Source organism: Xenopus laevis, chromosome 4L (genome assembly GCF_017654675.1).
Source record: "Xenopus laevis strain J_2021 chromosome 4L, Xenopus_laevis_v10.1, whole genome shotgun sequence".
In the NCBI taxonomy this organism is placed as follows: Eukaryota; Metazoa; Chordata; class Amphibia; order Anura; family Pipidae; genus Xenopus; species Xenopus laevis.
In genome coordinates this window covers 12,609,678-12,627,948 of record NC_054377.1, presented here as the reverse complement: position 1 = coordinate 12,627,948, position 18,271 = coordinate 12,609,678, and the positions used below count along the sequence as shown (strand labels likewise).

At 41.5% G+C, this 18,271-nt stretch overlaps 1 protein-coding gene across 1 annotated transcript in view; it reads left to right on the top strand.

The window, feature by feature from the left end:
• spon1.L (spondin 1, extracellular matrix protein L homeolog) overlaps positions 1 to 18,034 on the top strand; it is a 199,104-nt gene extending 181,070 nt beyond the window's left edge. Inside the window, exons 11-16 of the mRNA XM_018257439.2 lie at positions 1,263 to 1,445; positions 2,194 to 2,364; positions 6,506 to 6,673; positions 11,453 to 11,617; positions 13,374 to 13,637; positions 16,963 to 18,034. Of these exons, the coding sequence (XP_018112928.1) occupies positions 1,263 to 1,445; positions 2,194 to 2,364; positions 6,506 to 6,673; positions 11,453 to 11,617; positions 13,374 to 13,637; positions 16,963 to 17,126 (1,115 nt within the window). The 3' untranslated portion in view covers positions 17,127 to 18,034. The remainder of the gene's footprint in view (positions 1 to 1,262; positions 1,446 to 2,193; positions 2,365 to 6,505; positions 6,674 to 11,452; positions 11,618 to 13,373; positions 13,638 to 16,962) is intronic.
• Positions 18,035 to 18,271: the final 237 nt, after the last annotated feature.

The following is an 18,271-nucleotide window of genomic DNA, read 5'->3' as shown; positions in this document are numbered from 1 at the left end:
AAATGGGGGTCACTGACCCCATCTGGAATCAAATGCTCTGTAAGGCAACATATTTATTGTTTTTGTTGCGTTTTATTACTCATCTTTCTATACAGGCCTCTCCTATTCATATTACAGTCATTATTTATTCAAATCAGTGCATGGTTGCTAGGGTAATTTGGACTCTAGCAACCAGATGACTGAAATTAAAACTGGAGAGCTGCTGAATAAAAAGCTAAATAACTCAAAAGACACAAATTATAAAAAATCATATCCAATTGGAATTGTCTCAGAATATCACTCTCTATATCATACTAAAATTGAATTTAAATTTCAACAATTTGAAGGGGATGTTCACCTTCAAGTTAACTTTTAGTATAATATAGAATGGCCAATTCTAAGCAACTTCATTTACTTTTTTTTATAGTTTTTGAATAATGTGCCTTCTTCTTCTTCTGACTTTTTCCAGCTTTCAAATAGGGGTCACTGACCCCATCTAAAAACAAATGCTCTGTAAGGCTACAAATGTATTGTTATTGCTACTTTTTATTACTTATTTTTCTATTCAGGCCTCTCCTATTCACATTCCAGTCTCTTATTCAATTCAATACATGGTTGCTAGGGGAATTTGGACCATAGCAACCAGATTGCTGACATTACAAAATGGAGAGCTGCTGAATAAAAAGCTAAATAACTCAAAAACCACAAATAATAAAAAGATTAAAGCCAATTGCAAATTATCTCAGAATATCACTTTCTACATCTTACTAAAAGTTAATTTAACATTGAACAACCCCTTTAATCCACCAAGATAGGTTATGCAGGCACTGCACGTGGACATTAACAGCAGTGGGGGGAAATACTGCAATTTATAGGCTGCGGAGTTGCAATTGCAATGAAATATTCATGCCTCGTGTGCTCCATCTGTAGTCAGAATCATGTTGGAACTATAACATCCTCTTCCTGCAGTCTGAATATGCCGTTATTTTCCCATCCTAAAGCTCTTTATTTTCTCCAGCAATGGCTCTACAGAAATGTTACATTTACCTGTCATTTGCTGCCCTCGAGTGGTCATAATGTAGAACTGAAGTTACTAGGACTTATCATTTTGAGAAGCCCGAGCTGCTCCTTATCTAAAGCATGACAGGCTGCGGCTGGGGGAAGGATGAGCTGGCAGTAATTCCATGGTTCCCACCACAGGCTTGGGCACAAAGTCATTTTGACATTGATCGCTGGAAATGACGAGTATGTATAGTTGTGATTATTAATATTTTTGCTTTCAGATGACACCCCGGAGACCTGCATCTATTCCAACTGGTCCCCCTGGTCAGCGTGCAGCTCGGCCACCTGTGACAAGGGCAAGCGCATGAGGCAGCGCATGTTAAAGGCTCAGTTAGATCTCAGTGTTCCCTGCCCAGACACTCAGGACTTTGAACCCTGCATGGGGCCCGGCTGCAGTGATGATGGTACGGTTCAGTTTTTGGTTAGACATGTTGCATTGAAGTATGTCGTGTGATCATTGTGGTGATGCACCTGATCTGTCAATGTGGCCACAAAACTTGATCTGATGAAACATCGCAATGTAATAGTGCAAGAGTATTTGGTGCACCAAATCAGGTCCGGACTGAGAATTAAAATAGGCCCTGGCATTTCAGGTACACAGAGGCCCAATCAGCCCTCACACAGCACCTACCAGCCCACTTAATAGTGATTTTCTATGGCACCTTATAGCAGCCTCACTTTCATTTGCCAGAACCCACAGATTGCCAGTCAGGGCCTGCACCGAATCCAGGATTCAGTTCGGGATTCGGCCAGGATTAAGCCTTTTTCAGCAGGATTCAGATTTTGGCCGAATCCTTCTCCCCAGCTGAAGCAAATCCAGACCCTAATTTGCATAAGCAAATTAGGGACGGGAGGGAAATCACGTGACTTTTTTCCCCACAAAACAAGGTAGTAAAAATGTTTTCCCCTTCCCACACCTAATTTGCATATGCAAATTAGGATTCGGGGGTTCGGTATTTCGAAAAGGATTCGGCCAATCCAAAATAGTGGATTCGGTGCATCCTTCGTTTTTGGCATCAAAAACAACAATCAATTGGTGCAAGTAGGATCTATTATAGGTGCAACACAACTGATCGCTTAGCCTAACCTTGGCACCCTTTCCTGCAAAGCAACCGCAAACCAGCTTAGAATCATATTCACTGTGTGTTTCAGAAGCCTCTACCTGCATGATGTCCGAATGGATCGCCTGGTCGTCGTGCAGCGCCTCCTGCGGGATGGGAATGAGGTCGAGGGAGAGATACGTCAAGCAGTTCCCAGAAGACGGCTCCATGTGTAAAGTCCCAACAGAAGAGACTGAGAAATGCGTTGTCAATGAGGAGTGTGGTAGGTTCCTCGTCCCAAAAGAGCCCTATCAGCAAAAAGTCTGTTTAGTTGTATTTGTGCCTGAAAACTATGTGATGATTAGGGATGTAGCGAACGTCGGAAAAAAAGTTCGCGAACATATTCGCGAACTTGCGCAAAAATGCGAGCGGTTCGCGAACGGTTCGCGAACCCCATAGACTTCAATGGGAAGGCGAACTTTAACATCTAGAAAAGACATTTCTGGCCAGAAAAATGATTTTAAAGTTGTTTAAAGGGTGCAACGACCTGGACAGTGGCATGCCAGAGGGGGATCAAGGGCAAAAATGTATCTGAAAAATCTGCCTGTGTGTGCTTGGAAGAGATAGTGTAGGGGGAGAGCTGTTAGTGATTTCAGGGACAGATGATAGTAAGCTTGCTGGCTAGTAATCTGCTTGATACTGCTCTGTATTGGAGGGACAGAAGTCTGCAGGGATTTGAGGGACATTTTAGCTTAGGTAGCTTTGCTGGCTAGTAATCTACTGTTCTCTTTAAACAACTGCCATACGTTGACCTTGTAGGCATTGTTTGCCCAGTTTTTTTGGACGCAGCCACTGAAGCACAGTTGCCAGAAAAAATATGCCATATAAATGCTGAAAATAGTAATTTTTCGCCATACGTTGACCTTGTAGACATTGTTTGCCCAGTTTTTTTGGACGCAGCCACTGAAGCACAGTTGCCAGAAAAATTATGCCATATAAATGCTGAAAATATAAATTTTTTTGGTTGCAGCCACTGAAGCACAGAGGCCAGAAAAATTATGCCATATAAATGCAGAAAATATGCATTTTTTTGGTCGCAGCCACTGAAGCACAGTTGCCAGAATAATTATGCCATATAAATGCTGAAAATATAAATTTTTTTGGTTGCAGCCACTGAAGCACAGAGGCCAGAAAAATTATGCCATATAAATGCAGAAAATATGCATTTTTTTGGTCGCAGCCACTGAAGCACAGTTGCCAGAAAAAATATGCCATATAAATGCTGAAAATAGTCATTTTTTGCCATATACGTTGAGTCAACGTATGGCAAAAAATTACTATTTTCAGCATTTATATGGCATATTTTTTCTGGCCTCTGTGCTTCAGTGGCTGCGGCCAAAAAAACTGGGCAAACAATGCCTACAAGGTCAACGTATACACTACTACAGCGGTGGATACGGATTACGTAAAATATATGAATGCTGCTTGAAAAAAAGTAACTCAAGTGGTTTTTCTAGAGACGATAATATTATCAATATTTAGACAAAATGTGAACAAGCTCACACAGCTCGATGGCGGGTTGAAGAAAACACTGTGCAAATAATGCCTACAAGGCCAACGTATACACTACTACAGCGGTGGATACGGATTACGTAAAATATATGAATGCTGCTTGAAAAAAGTGACTCCGGTGTTTTTTCTGGAGACGGTAATATTATGGATATTTAGACAGAATGGGAACAAGGTCACACAGCTCGATGGCGGGTTGAAGAAAACAGTGTGCAAATAATGCCTACAAGGCCAACGTATACACTACTACAGCGGTGGATACGGATTACGTAAAATATATTATGGCTGCTTGAAAAAAGTGACTCCGGTGTTTTTTCTGGAGACGGTAATATTATGGATATTTAGACAGAATGTGAACAAGGTCACACAGCTCGATGGCGGGTTGAAGAAAACAGTGTGCAAATAATGCCTACAGGGCAAATAATGCCTAAAAGGTCAACTTATACACTACTACAGCGGTAGTAAAATAAAAAAAAGTAAAATAAAAAAAAAAAGAATATTAAAAAAAAAAAATTAAAGTTGGTGCTGCTGAACTACTAGGAGCAGCAGATTAGCACACCAGTCCCACTCCCCAACACTGCTAGACTAATAGCACTGGGCTCTTATAGTAGTAGTAGTAGTAGTAGTAGTAAAACAACAAAAAAATAAATAAAAGCAGTCCTTACAAGGACTACTGTTATTGCAGCAGTCAGCAGATGAGATCAGAAGCAGGACAGCTGCCCACTGCAGCTACATACAGAGCACTGCAGTAGAAGGTAGATTACTAGCCAGCAAAGCTACCTAAGCTTAAATGTCCCTCAAACCCCTGCAGACTTCTGTCCCTCCAATAACAGAGCAGTATCAAAACGATTACTAGCCAGCAAACTTTCAACTGTCCCTGAAATCACTAACAGGCAGCAGCTCTCTCCCTACACTATCTCTTCAGCACACACAGGCAGAGTGAAAAAACGCTGCAGGGCTTCGGTTTTTATAGGGAAGGGGAGTGGTCCAGGGGAGAGCTTCCTGATTGGCTGCCATGTACCTGCTGGTCTGGGGTGAGAGGGCAAAAAAAAGCGCCAACAATGGCGAACCCAAAATGGCGAACGTCGCGCGACGTTCGCGAACTTCCGGCGAGCGCGAACACCCGATGTTCGCGCGAACAAGTTCGCCGGCGAACAGTTCGCGACATCTCTAGTGATGATAGAAAGAAAGGATAATTTGGAGGAAATGGCATTTAACTCGTAGATTGGCAGCTCTATCTTGCTTTATGCCTGAGATTCTAGCTATCTGTATAACAGAGCATTCTGTCATATTTTTAGAGTCCTGCAAATAGATTACTTACCGTGAAACCATAAGTGAAGTCACTCCGGAACCTAGCTGATCCCCATCGTAAGCAGCAGTCATGTCCTGCTTTACGGTTGAGATTCTAGCTATCTGTATAACAGATAGTGATGGGCGAATTTATTCGCCAGGCGTGAATTCGCGACAAATTTGCACGATTCGCCACCGGCGAATAAATTAGCTAAACGGCCACGGAAATTTGCCGGCGTCAAAAAGAAATGGATGCCGGAGTTTTTTGGACGCTGGCGCATATACGCCAAAGAAATGGATGACGTTTTGTGAATTTTTTGCCATTTTGCGAATTTTGCAGGAAATTCGCAAATTTTTCAGCGAAGCAAAACGGCGCAAATTCGACCTATCACTAATAACAGAGCGTTCTATCCCAGTGGCTGCACAGATCCTATCTGATCCCCATTGTAAGCAGCGGTCCTGCTCTGCTTTACGGCTGAGATTCTGGCTATCTGTATAAGAGAGCATTCTGTTATATTGTTGCAAATATGACAGAAATAGATACTTACTGTGAAACCATAAGTGAAGTCACTCCGGAGCCTGCTCAGACATGTAAGGGGAAAAAATTGCCAGATCCCTAGGGGTAAAGGGAAGGGGATCAGTCCTGCACCTTAGCTGGGTACCGAGGTGGGTTACCTGCAGACCACCCACATGGTCAGGGAGTCGAGGACTTTTTGCCCAAAACCCGACCATTTTGTGGGGATTCTGCAGGTACCCAAACAGATGTAGGACCCCACATCAGTGATATGCCGGCTGGGACGAAACCCACGGAGGACCTGGGATTTTCCAGATAAGGGATTTTTTCATAATTTGGATCTTTATACCTTAAGTCTACTAAAAAATAATTAAAACATTGAATAAACCCAATAGGCTGATTTTGCTTCCAATAAGGATTAATTATATCTTAGTTGAGATCAAGTACAAGCTACTGTTTTATTATTACACATAAAAAGGAAATCATTTTTAAAAATCAGAATTTCCCGTAATTCGAAGGGGGGGGGGAGGGCAGGGCAGGTGCAAGTCTATTTATTGACAGGCCGGAAGCCGGCAGTGTCAGCTCTTGGGTGGGATGAGCAAAGGGGAGAAACCTGAAATTAATCAATTCGGGCTTTTAGAGGTCTTCTAATTTTTTTTAGGAATTATTAAAAAAACTCACATTTTTAAAGGTGTTCCAGGTATTTGTATATATTTTTTTGATCATTCAGTACTTTTTTCATTCTTGGTTTTTTTTTAGTTTGGATCTTTTAATAAAATTCACGACATTCGTGGTTTTAGAGAAAGTGGGTTTAGTCGTGGTTTCAAAAACCATTAGAATGCGACTTTTGATAAATCGGCCTCCGCGTGTTAATGGTGGTACTTATTCTGCCTCCAGTGCTTTGTAGTAAGAAAGTCCTTCAGCAGGAGATTGCTCACCAGCCTTCAGGTCTTATATTTGTACTTTTATTTTCACAGTTAAAGGATTGGAACTATGTTTTGGTTTATATGCTGCATGATGAGACTGACATTTTTCTTCAATGTCATCCTAGAGCCAAGCAGCTGCATAGTGACGGAATGGGCAGATTGGGAGGAGTGCAGTGCCACCTGCGGGATGGGTATGAAGAAGCGGCACAGGATGATAAAGATGACTCCAGCAGATGGATCAATGTGCAAAGCCGACACAACGGAGGTTGAGAAATGCATGATGCCCGAGTGTCGTAAGTCTTCTCCCTTCCCTTTCTTCTCAGAACCCACTCACATAGGTTCGGAAACATTTTTGGGACCAAAAATTTTGAGAGTATATACAGAAACAAACAAATGGAGCAGACTTGATTTAGCATTGACCCTTCATTTACAGGGAACGTAAAGTCTAAACTAGAACAAGGCTAGAAATGCTGTATTTTGTATACTAAACATAAACATGAACTTACTGCATGATAAGACTAATCAAACAAATGATTTATGCTTTCAAAGTTGGCCACAGGGGGTCACCATCTTGTAACTTTGTTATACATCTTTGCAAGACCAAGACTGTGCACATGCTCAGTGTGGTCTGGGCTGCTTAGGGATCGTCATAAATGATCAAAGCAGCACAAGTCAAATAATATCTGCCAGAAGCCGATACAGCAAGACTGATTAATAATCAGAATATACAGACTGCACTGGGTCCTGTGTTGTCATGTAATCTAATGTGGATTTTATAGTTTTTGTATTGTTTAATACAAACGTTCTCCAACTCTGCAGAACCAGTGGCTGCGGCAAAATAATCCTCCAAATAGAATCCCAGTTTATCTGTTTAAATCTGGCTCCATGATCTTTGTCCCTGTAGCTGGAGTTGGAAACAGTAAAGGGGATGTAAAGGCAAAAATAAAATCCAATACAAATCTCTACACAGTCGCCGACTGCTCTACAGGGAAACAAACAAAGCTGCTTGAGTTCTGCATGGCTGGGAAGTAAGGTGGGGGCTCCCCCTACTGTTCATAAGTATGATTGTTTCCCTGCAGAGCAGTTAGGGACCGTCTGACAATTCCTATCCACAGCAGTAAATGAAGGGAGAATTTCACTGCATACAGTCAGGTTTCTTATAAAACTGTACACATTTTTTAATTAAAGTGTATTGGAGATAGGTTTCTTTTTCATCAAAGAAAGTAAAGATTGGATTTAATTTTTTCACCTTTGCATGCCCTTTAAATAAAACTCACCTCATTCATAGAAGGGAATGCCTTCACAGTGTTCCACAGTGATGTTTGTGATGTCCAATCAGAATTTGCTCCATCTCTATGTGATGTTACCATTCATGCATGGGGGTGGAACATTTTGTTGAAGGGTCACAACCGATCTTTGGGCCTTCAGCTTGGTTGCCCTGTTATAGATAAAGGATCATTCTTATTAAGGTGTTGCAATCAATAGTTCACCTTTATGGTATGATGACATAATATGCAATACATTTTCTTCATCTATTTGTATATTTTTTATTATTTGCTTTGGTTATTCTGCCATGCTCTAACATAAATCTACTTGATGTTGGGTTCAGCCACCACCAGTAATCAAATTTGATTTTTCCACCAGACGAGGACCATAACAATGTATTCATCTGGTCCTCATGAAGCCAGTAGGCCTCTCTGTATGATCAGATTGGCCAATGATCAGTTTAGCTCAATGTGCCCCTAACTACACCCAGTTCCACCTCACCAAATCAGCTTAAAGAAGATAGATGCCTATTGGATAGTAAAGTCTGTAATCCAACACTTGAAGGTGCGGTGTCCTGAATGTCGAAATATCCTTTTTTTTGCTTGGTTTCAAAAAGTCATTAATATTAAGAATGTCTACTGTACATCTGGGCAGTAGCCATTGGGAGTTGGCTTTGAGAAGATTAATGAAAGTGCCAGGTAGGTTCAGATCGTGGCTTCCCCATTGGTTACTGAATTGGCACATCATACCCCATTTATATCTACATTATTACACCTGACTGGTGTGCCCCAATTCATACGTTCCCCAAGAATATGGTGTATGTGCCATGCAATTAAAATGTATAATGTGAAAGAATTTTGCAGTAGGATAATAAACCTCAATATAAGAACTCTGCAAAGTACAGTACATTTTCCTTGGACCAATGAAACGCTTTTCCAAACTTCTGCTGTACTCTAATGAGCCCCAGAGGAGCCTCTGCTGAGGAGCTTCTATTCTGTACTCCCTGAAAGCTTTTCACTCACAAATGTGCTCTCTCTGTGGGTTATTGTCATCTCTCTTTACATGTGCCGTAATGATGCATAGATCATTGGCTGTCCTCTCTGGGCTCCTTTCACAGAGATAATGCAAAAGCCAAACAGTCTGGTAATCTCAGAGTGATTTATCACAAATTTCCTGCGCCCGTCTAAAGCTACAATTTATTGTCATTACATAGTTACGGATATGCACCGAGGAACCCATCCAGAGCAGATAGTTTCCAGAATACAGTAGCCATTTGAGTTAATGATTCAAACCAGGCTACAGGCTGAGAAGAAGGCACCAAACTTTTAATTTGGAAAGTTTTATTGTAATGATCTTCAGCAAATCAGTTAACCCTCCTTTTATCTCAGAAGCTTCAGCAGTTCTACCATCATGATTCCCTCTACAATATATTATGGAACTAATCCAAGATACACATATTATTTTGGAAATCTGGCACAGTATGTCAATTTGAAAGACAGATAATAAAAAGTAAGTCCAAATATTAATAGTTGACTTAGAGTCTTCTCATATGATATGTTATATAGGGATGTAGCGAACGTCGGAAAAAAAGTTCGCGAACATATTCGCGAACTTGCGCAAAAACGCGAGCGGTTCGCGAACGGTTCGCGAACCCCATAGACTTCAATGGGAAGGCGAACTTTAACATCTAGAAAAGACATTTCTGGCCAGAAAAATGATTTTAAAGTTGTTTAAAGGGTGCAACGACCTGGACAGTGGCATGCCAGAGGGGGATCAAGGGCAAAAATGTATCTGAAAAATCTGCCTGTGTGTGCTTGGAAGAGATAGTGTAGGGGGAGAGCTGTTAGTGATTTCAGGGACAGATGATAGTAAGTTTGCTGGCTAGTAATCTGCTTGATACTGCTCTGTATTGGAGGGACAGAAGTCTGCAGGGATTTGAGGGACATTTTAGCTTAGGTAGCTTTGCTGGCTAGTAATCTACTGTTCTCTTTAAACAACTGCCATACGTTGACCTTGTAGGCATTGTTTGCCCAGTTTTTTTGGACGCAGCCACTGAAGCACAGTTGCCAGAAAAAATATGCCATATAAATGCTGAAAATAGTCATTTTTCGCCATACGTTGACCTTGTAGACATTGTTTGCCCAGTTTTTTTGGACGCAGCCACTGAAGCACAGTTGCCAGAAAAAATATGCCATATAAATGCTGAAAATAGTCATTTTTTGCCATACGTTGACCTTGTAGGCATTGTTTGCCCAGCTTTTTTGGTCGCAGCCACTGAAGCACAGTTGCCAGAAAAAATATGCCATATAAATGCTGAAAATAGTAATTTTTTGCAGATTAGCACACCAGTCCCACTCCCCAACACTGCTAGACTAATAGCACTGGGCTCTTATAGTAGTAGTAGTAGTAGTAGTAGTAAAACAACAAAAAAATAAATAAAAGCAGTCCTTACAAGGACTACTGTTATTGCAGCAGTCAGCAGATGAGATCAGAAGCAGGACAGCTGCCCACTGCAGCTACATACAGAGCACTGCAGTAGAAGGTAGATTACTAGCCAGCAAAGCTACCTAAGCTAAAATGTCCCTCAAACCCCTGCAGACTTCTGTCCCTCCAATAACAGAGCAGTATCAAAACGATTACTAGCCAGCAAACTTTCAACTGTCCCTGAAATCACTAACAGGCAGCAGCTCTCTCCCTACACTATCTCTTCAGCACACACAGGCAGAGTGAAAAAACGCTGCAGGGCTTCGGTTTTTATAGGGAAGGGGAGTGGTCCAGGGGAGAGCTTCCTGATTGGCTGCCATGTACCTGCTGGTCTGGGGTGAGAGGGCAAAAAAAAGCGCCAACAATGGCGAACCCAAAATGGCGAACGTCGCGCGACGTTCGCGAACTTCCGGCGAGCGCGAACACCCGATGTTCGCGCGAACAAGTTCGCCGGCGAACAGTTCGCGACATCTCTAATGTTATATTGGGATGTCCACTATATGGCCAAAGGTTCTCGATGCATCTATAGCTGAATCTACCTGGACGCGTCCTCAGTTTTTGACATGTTTCGGCTAGCATGCCCATTGACATGCTAGTCAAAAAAATGAATCGCCTATAGACTTCCCTGCACTTTGAGAGAGAGAGAGAGAGAGAGATTATAGATAGATAGATAGATAGATAGATACTATTAGTACTATTTTTCTTCTTCTCACTCAACCTCTAATCTCCTAGTCTCTTATCTTTAAATACTAATACTATAATATTATAATCTATTATTCCATCTATTTAGCCTCTTTGTTCTCATTGAAATAAGGAATGGCTATGAAATAGGTCAAATTTTTAGAAGCCCACCATCTTTGGGCCCACCAGGAATCCTGGTATCCTGGTGGGCCAGTCCGACACTGCATTTAAAGAAAACCATAAAATGGCATTTATAATGATTCTGTGCTTTCTATTTTGAGTGAGTTTGGGGAATATTGATAATACCCCAATGAAGAGAATGAGGTCTGAACAGATTACGTTTGCTGAGATGGATGAACTTCCAACACAGTGAACATCTATGAATGGACTGGAACGCCAACTACAAGCCATTGTCCACTTTCACTAACGCTCTTGTGGCTGAATGGAAGCAAATCCAACCAACAATGTTCCAAAGCCAACTAATAAAATATCAGAAGCAGGAGACCCAATTTTCCTACTTCTTCTTGTTTTGAGTGGTTTACATTGATACATTGATTGTACAAAACAGATTTGCTGGTGTAATAACGTCAACAAGAGGCAAGAATAGTTGTTTATCTATCTTATATTTGTGTTGTCCACAGACACCATCCCGTGCGTGCTGTCCCCTTGGTCTGACTGGAGCGACTGCAGCGTTACTTGTGGCAAAGGCACCAGAACCAGACAGAGAATGTTGAAGTCCCCGGCTGAACTTGGAGATTGCAATGAGGAACTGAAACAAGTGGAGAAGTGCATGCTTCCTGAATGCCGTATGTACAGTGGTTGGGGGGGGGGATTTTTTATGAAATTTAGTGCAGAATGGCCTAACTCCTGTCATCACTAGAGGAAGAGTATAATCCTCATGTCTCTCTACTCCAGGGATTATTCTACAGGCATTCACTGGGGTGGTTTGACATCCATTAATAAAATACAAAGCCCATTATGGGGCATCTAATACAAGCCCAGAGAAACCAATATTTACTGTCTTTCACAGGGATGTGCATAGCATGACACCGATATAGTAATACAAGCTCAAAAGAAGAAGCAATTGGATGGCTTCTATGCTTCTCTCTTCCCTTCATTTATGGTTCTCCTTCTCCCCGTCTGACACTCCCTACTTGAACAAGGTGGTTCAATTCCCTTCATTCCTGACACCCCCTCTCTGCTGTTTTTTTACTGCCCCTTGGCTGTCAAGGACTACTGTAAATATGGAGATATAACAGCCCCTTCTTCCTGTCCCCATTATATAGACACAAAAACACTTCCTTTATGGTTCTAGTCAACTTTTCTCCTGTCTGGCACTCCCGACTTTAACAAAGTGGTTTCATTCCTTTCATTCCTGAAGCCCCCCATCCCTGCTGCTTTCTTCCTGCCCCTTGGCTGTCAAGGTGTAAATTGGGGTTTATCAATTGTGGAGTGCTCAAACCCTTAATTTCACACCAGAAAAGGGTGTCAGGTGCTCAAACTGGATGACCTTTGCCTGCCCCTCAGGTCCTGCATTCCATGTGAAATGAAACCAGTAGCACTCTGATAATAGTGAGAAATGAATCCGTCGTTTAATTGGCCCATGTGCATACAAATTAAGGGCAACGTTTCAGGCTCCACTGAGTCCTTTATCAAGCTTCAGGTCTAATTCAGGACTAAATTGGGAGACATAACGGCCCTTTCATCCTGCCCCCTTTGTCTGGCACTAACTACTTGGACAAGGTGGTTCAATTGCCTTCATTCATGGCACCCCTTCTCTGTTGCTTGTCCCCTGCCCCTTGGCTGTCAAGCACTAAATGGGGAGATATAATGGCCTCTTCTCCCCTACCACCCACTATAGACGCAAATACACTCATTGAGGAAGACAAGACAACAGCCATATTAGACTTAAGTGACCATTATCTGATTACACTACAGTATATACCAACTATGGATGTACCAAATCCAGGATTAGGTTCAGGATTCGGCAGAATCCTTGTGCCTGGCAAAACCAAACCCGAATCCTAATTTGCATATGAAAATTAGGGGTATGAATGGAAATCACGTGACTTTACTTCATAAATAGTGATGGGTGAATTTGCACCGTTTAGTTTCAGCGAAAAATTTGTGAAACGGTGCCGGCGTCTCATTTTTGACGCCGGCGTCCATTTTTTTGGACAGCGGCGCATATTCGCCATCGAATTTTCGCGCCCGTTTCACAATTTTATTCGCTGGGGGCGAATCGCACAAATTCGCCGTGAATTTGCGCCTGGAGAATACATTCGCCCATCACTATTCACAAAACAAGGAAGTAAAAAATGTTTGTCCCACTTTTTCCTTTCCCAACCCTAATTTGCATCTTCATATGCAAATTAGGATTAATTTTGGTATACAATGAATCTTTCACAAAGGATTCTGGGATTCTGCCGAATCCCAAGTAGTTGATTCTGTGCATCCCTAATACCAAAAAGCATGACATACCACCTAATGATCCAAGCCATAGCTAGGCTAATGGAAGTCAACCAATATGCTCCATTATATTTTATGTTTCTTTTCTTTTAGCTATAAGCTGTGAATTAACTGAGTGGTCTTACTGGTCTGAGTGTAATAAGTCATGCGGAAAGGGTCACATGATTCGTACCCGAATGATTACAATGGAGCCACAGTTCGGAGGTGGCGTCTGTCCAGAAACCGTGCAACGCAAAAAATGCAGATTACGTAAATGTCAAAAAAGTTCCGGGACTGAACGAAGGCGTTTAAAGGATGCCCGAGAGAAGAGAAGGAGTGAAAAAATAAAGGAAGATTCCGATGGAGAACAATACCCTGGTATGTAAGAAAGAACGGCTAAACTGAAACGTATCAGCTCTGTCAGAACATTAGGATTCATGACTGTAGCACCAGACAGTTCTTGCTCAATTGTTCCCAACTAATTTGTATCCATAGAAACAATACAGACGATGCCAGTGGTAAAAAGCACCTTTTCAAAAAGTTGAACACGGTTCGGTTTTTGCGTTGGCGTCCCTCTCAGCTTCCATTGTTGTGCTGTGACATGGGAGTACACCTAGATAAAAGATTTTAATGACAAATGTAGGCGTATCAAACGGGAGCTGAGACTAGTTCAAATCATTTAAACCTTTCAGAAAATTGTGTTATTTTACATTTATACATATATATACGGTTATAGCTCAAGTGAGATCACTTCTTGGCACAAAGTATCAGGAAATGAAAATAACGTTTCAATCTAAGTTTTGTTCTTCTCTTGGTGCTTACTGTGCAGTACCTTTATTTATTACAGAGAATCGACCCAAACCCAATACCTTTTTTTTACTTTGATTGAAGTCTAAAGTTACAGGGAGAGGAGTCTGCTTAGATGTTAAGTGATCAGTCTTTGATGTGGGATCTCATGTTGGAGACCCTGGCTGGTTCCATTCTCTGTGGCAACACCTTGTGACCCTGGGCATCACTTAAAGGACCAGTAATAGTAATGGGCGAATTTCTCCTGGTGAAAAATTTGCGAAACTCGAAAATTGACGCCCACGTCAATTTTGATGCCAGCATTAAAGTCAATGGGTGTCCAAATAGTGTTGACGCGCAACGGTTTTGACGCGATTCGCCCATCACTAATAAGTAACAAGTTTTTTTTAAAGAATTCGTTAGAATACATTAAAAAAAACACCAAAACAAATTAAACTTTCAAGTCTTTATTAAGAAATAACTAAAAATTCCGCTTGCGCTCCTCTTCAGAAAAGGCAACACAGCGCCGATCCATCGTGCGTTGCTCGATTACTCCTCCCTGACTATCTCCTATAAGGAAGGCAAGGAGGAGAAATCGAGTGCCGTACGATGGATCGCCTGATCGCTTTCTGAAGAGGAGCGCAAGCGTAGTTTCGGTAAGACTTAGCGATTTGAAAGTTTAATTTGTCTTAGTGGTTTTTTTCCATGTATTCTAACGAAATTTTAAATTTTTTTTTTGATGTTACTGTTCCTTTAAAGGAGAATTCAGCCCCAACATTAAAAAAAACCCTACCCACCTACCCTACAAAGACCCCCCTCCCTCCTCCCCCCAAATGAAGTGTTACTCCGGGCAAATGCCCTCTTTACACTTTACTTTTACTTACCCTTCGGTGCAGATTCAGTCATTGGAGTTACGGGCACCATCTTCAGCCGCTTCGGTAAATCTTCTTAATGAGACCGGCGCATAAAATTGCTTCAACTGCGCATGCAACGATATGCCGGTCTCATTCCGAAGATTTCCAAAGAGCTGTAGATGGCACCCGTGAACTCTGATGCCTAAATCTGCACCGAGGGGTAAGTAAAACGTTAGTGGCATTTGCCCGGGTAACAATTAGGCTGGGGGGGAAAGGGAGGGGGATCTATGTAGAGTAGGGTATTCTCCTTTAAGGTGGACACACAAGGTCCCCTCTCCAACCAGAGAGTGGATAAGGCCATACATAGTATGGCACCTTTCTTTTATTCTAATCCTTTGGGCAAAGCACACAGATGGTGAATTTTTATCTCCTGTTGGCCTGCCATACTTTGATGGCTGCCTTGATCCTTGTAAAGCACTTTAAGTTTCTTGGAAGCTCAATGCAAACATATGTATCTTATATTTCAGCCTAGTACAAATGAAGCCATCTGGATTTCACGTTTTGTTGCGTTTTATTTGGTTTCATTTTGTTAGTGCTACGTCCAGCCTCTAGATGGTGCTAGTTTTCATCAGAAAAAAATGTATTGAAAAAAAATGCACTCTATCACCATCTAGAGGCAGGATTTAGCTCTAAAAAAAATGGTGTCTGGACAAGGTGCAACAAAATGTGAAATCCTGATGGAATCATCTGTATATGGGACACCAAGTAGCCATCTTCATCGTGGGGGTAAAAGAGAGGACATACAGAATAAGTTTAGAAAGGAACTTGGGGGTAAAAGTATGGTCCATAGCAAGAGTTCATGGGACATTGAATGGTTATCAATTATCTTGGCAAAGCCACACTCGTGGCGAAACGGCTGTTGAGGTGCTGCATGGAATGAGCAGGGATTCCTCTTCTGGAGATTGGTGTTGCGCTAAAGTTGAGGAGACTCAGGCGTATTGGTGACATAGAGCCACTTTGAAAACGGGACAGTGACTACATTGGAGATATGGTTGGTAATATGTTTCCATTCATTGCGGGGGCAGGATATTGCTAAGCCCAGGGCATTTTACTGACTTTTTACCTTATCATTCAAGCAAGGGTCACATATTACCCAGTGATTTGGTGACGACCAAACCTCTAGTCCCCGCCATTTGGATTTGATTGCCGACCCACTCACTTTCTTATTATTGGACACTCTCAAACTTGGTCACCACGCCCATTCAACAATTAACATTATTGGGCCATAGTAGCCACTTACGGATACAAAGGCACGGAGGGTGCCAAATACTTTTGGAATTTTGTATTCATACACAACCTGGGATGGTGCGCTCCACAAACTCTGGGCTTTTTTATTTTATTTGTGTCTGCCAAAAGATTCCACATCTACTTAGGCTGGTTGCCTTCAAATCAATATTGGAATATTTCCCTATAGACCTTTATCTGTGCAGACTTGTTTGATTTTTCTGCCATATATGTAAATGGTGCTTCATGCATCGCTGCTTGTTTTTAAGTTGTTTTTATTGGGGTATCATGGCATGGTGTTGAATATACTGTATATTGCCTTTTTATTTATGGTGATCCTTGTGTGATGTTCAATAATTTATATTCTAGGGCCTATGGGCTGGGGGTTTATGTCCCAATTCTCGAATTTTTCATAGATTTCCAGAATCCTAATAGAACTGTCATGGAGGTAAAGACAATGGTGTCAATCAGGGCCGGACTGGCAATCTGTGGGTTCTGGCAAATGCCAGAGGGGCTGCTATAAGGTCCCATAGAAAGTCATTATTTAGTGGGCTGGTGGGGGCTGTTTGGGCCTCTGTGTGGGCTGATTGGGCCTCTGTGTACTTGAAATGCCAGGGACTATTTTGATTCTCAGTCCGGACCTGGTGTCAATCATCATATAGGATCTCAGAAGTCGACAGATTTGTAGTTGAGGCCATGTCTGCTAACTGCAATAGTCGCTAATAATGCGTTGTCACCCTTCATAGATTTTTCAGACTGTGTTTTCTTTCTTTTTAAAGTATGTAAAATGAAACCATGGACTGCATGGACAGACTGCAGCAAATTCTGCGGGGGTGGAATACAAGAGAGGTTCATGACTGTGAAGAAGCGGTTCAAAAGTTCTCAGTTTACCAGCTGCAAGGACAAGAAGGAGATACGGGCTTGCAATGTCCAACCATGTTAACCGGCCTGAGAAGATGGGATGCACTACAATCGGAAAACGGAAGTCAATCTTTAGTAGATATTTTTTATCATAGAATATATACAGTGCTTTCATTTTGCAACGTACTTTGGCTTACGACTCTTGCAGGAGCAAGAACTATATTTTCTAAATATCCAATGGTGATGACTGACTTTGTCAGGTTAGTTCGATATATCGACGATAACGTTTGCTCCCTTGATCGTTAGCAAGAGAAAAGCAACTCTGGACAAGTAAATGTATCCTCCTTAACACATCTCAAACTTCGGTAGTAATAGCGTCTATAATGATATGCATGGCAGAGAAAATGACCAAATTAAGACAAACCACCCATGCTTGTTATTTTTCAAACGCACATCAATAGACCGGACAGTGGAGTATTCAAGACACTCCCAGCTGTACATCTGCTTTGTTTAAAATAATTCATTTTTTATTTTTATTTTTTAAATAGGCTGAGCATGTGCTTCACAAAATCTTTCCTGTTTGTTGTAAAATGTAAAATCTACTGATATTTACGAGAAATGCCAACGTTTATGGTGTAGCGTGTTTCCACAGCTTGGTATCGCCATATTCTCGGCACAGAAAGATGGACTTGAAATTTCAGATTTTAGCTGTACTGAATGGAAGAGCTTGCACTTTTATTTTCCCAATAAGAAACATACCCCTAAAATTAAGAGCTGGTTCCAAACTGCCAGCTTCCAGACGAAGATGGGAGAAGTCATATGTAACATTGTCAAAAGAAGCACCAATAAGAACAATTTATATATATATATTTTTTAGGCCTTATTAGTTCCTTTACCTAGGCATTCTTGCCGAGTTTCGCCACGGAAATGACGCCCATAGACTCCAATGGGAGAAAAAATATTTTGTGCGTCAAAAAAAATGATGCAAAAAAAATGATGCACGTCTAAAAAATTAAAAAAATTGTCGTCCAGAGAAATAGGTCAAATTCGCCCATCCCTAGCAATGACACATTCATTTGCATTGGTTCACCCAAGTAATTGAGAGCTTGGGAATCCACTCTACATATATGTTGTTTTTGCATTCAAGTTGAAGGGTAAAACATTATGGGGCAGATTTACTTAGCTCGAGTGAAGGAATAGAATAAAAAAAAGTTTGAATTTCGAATG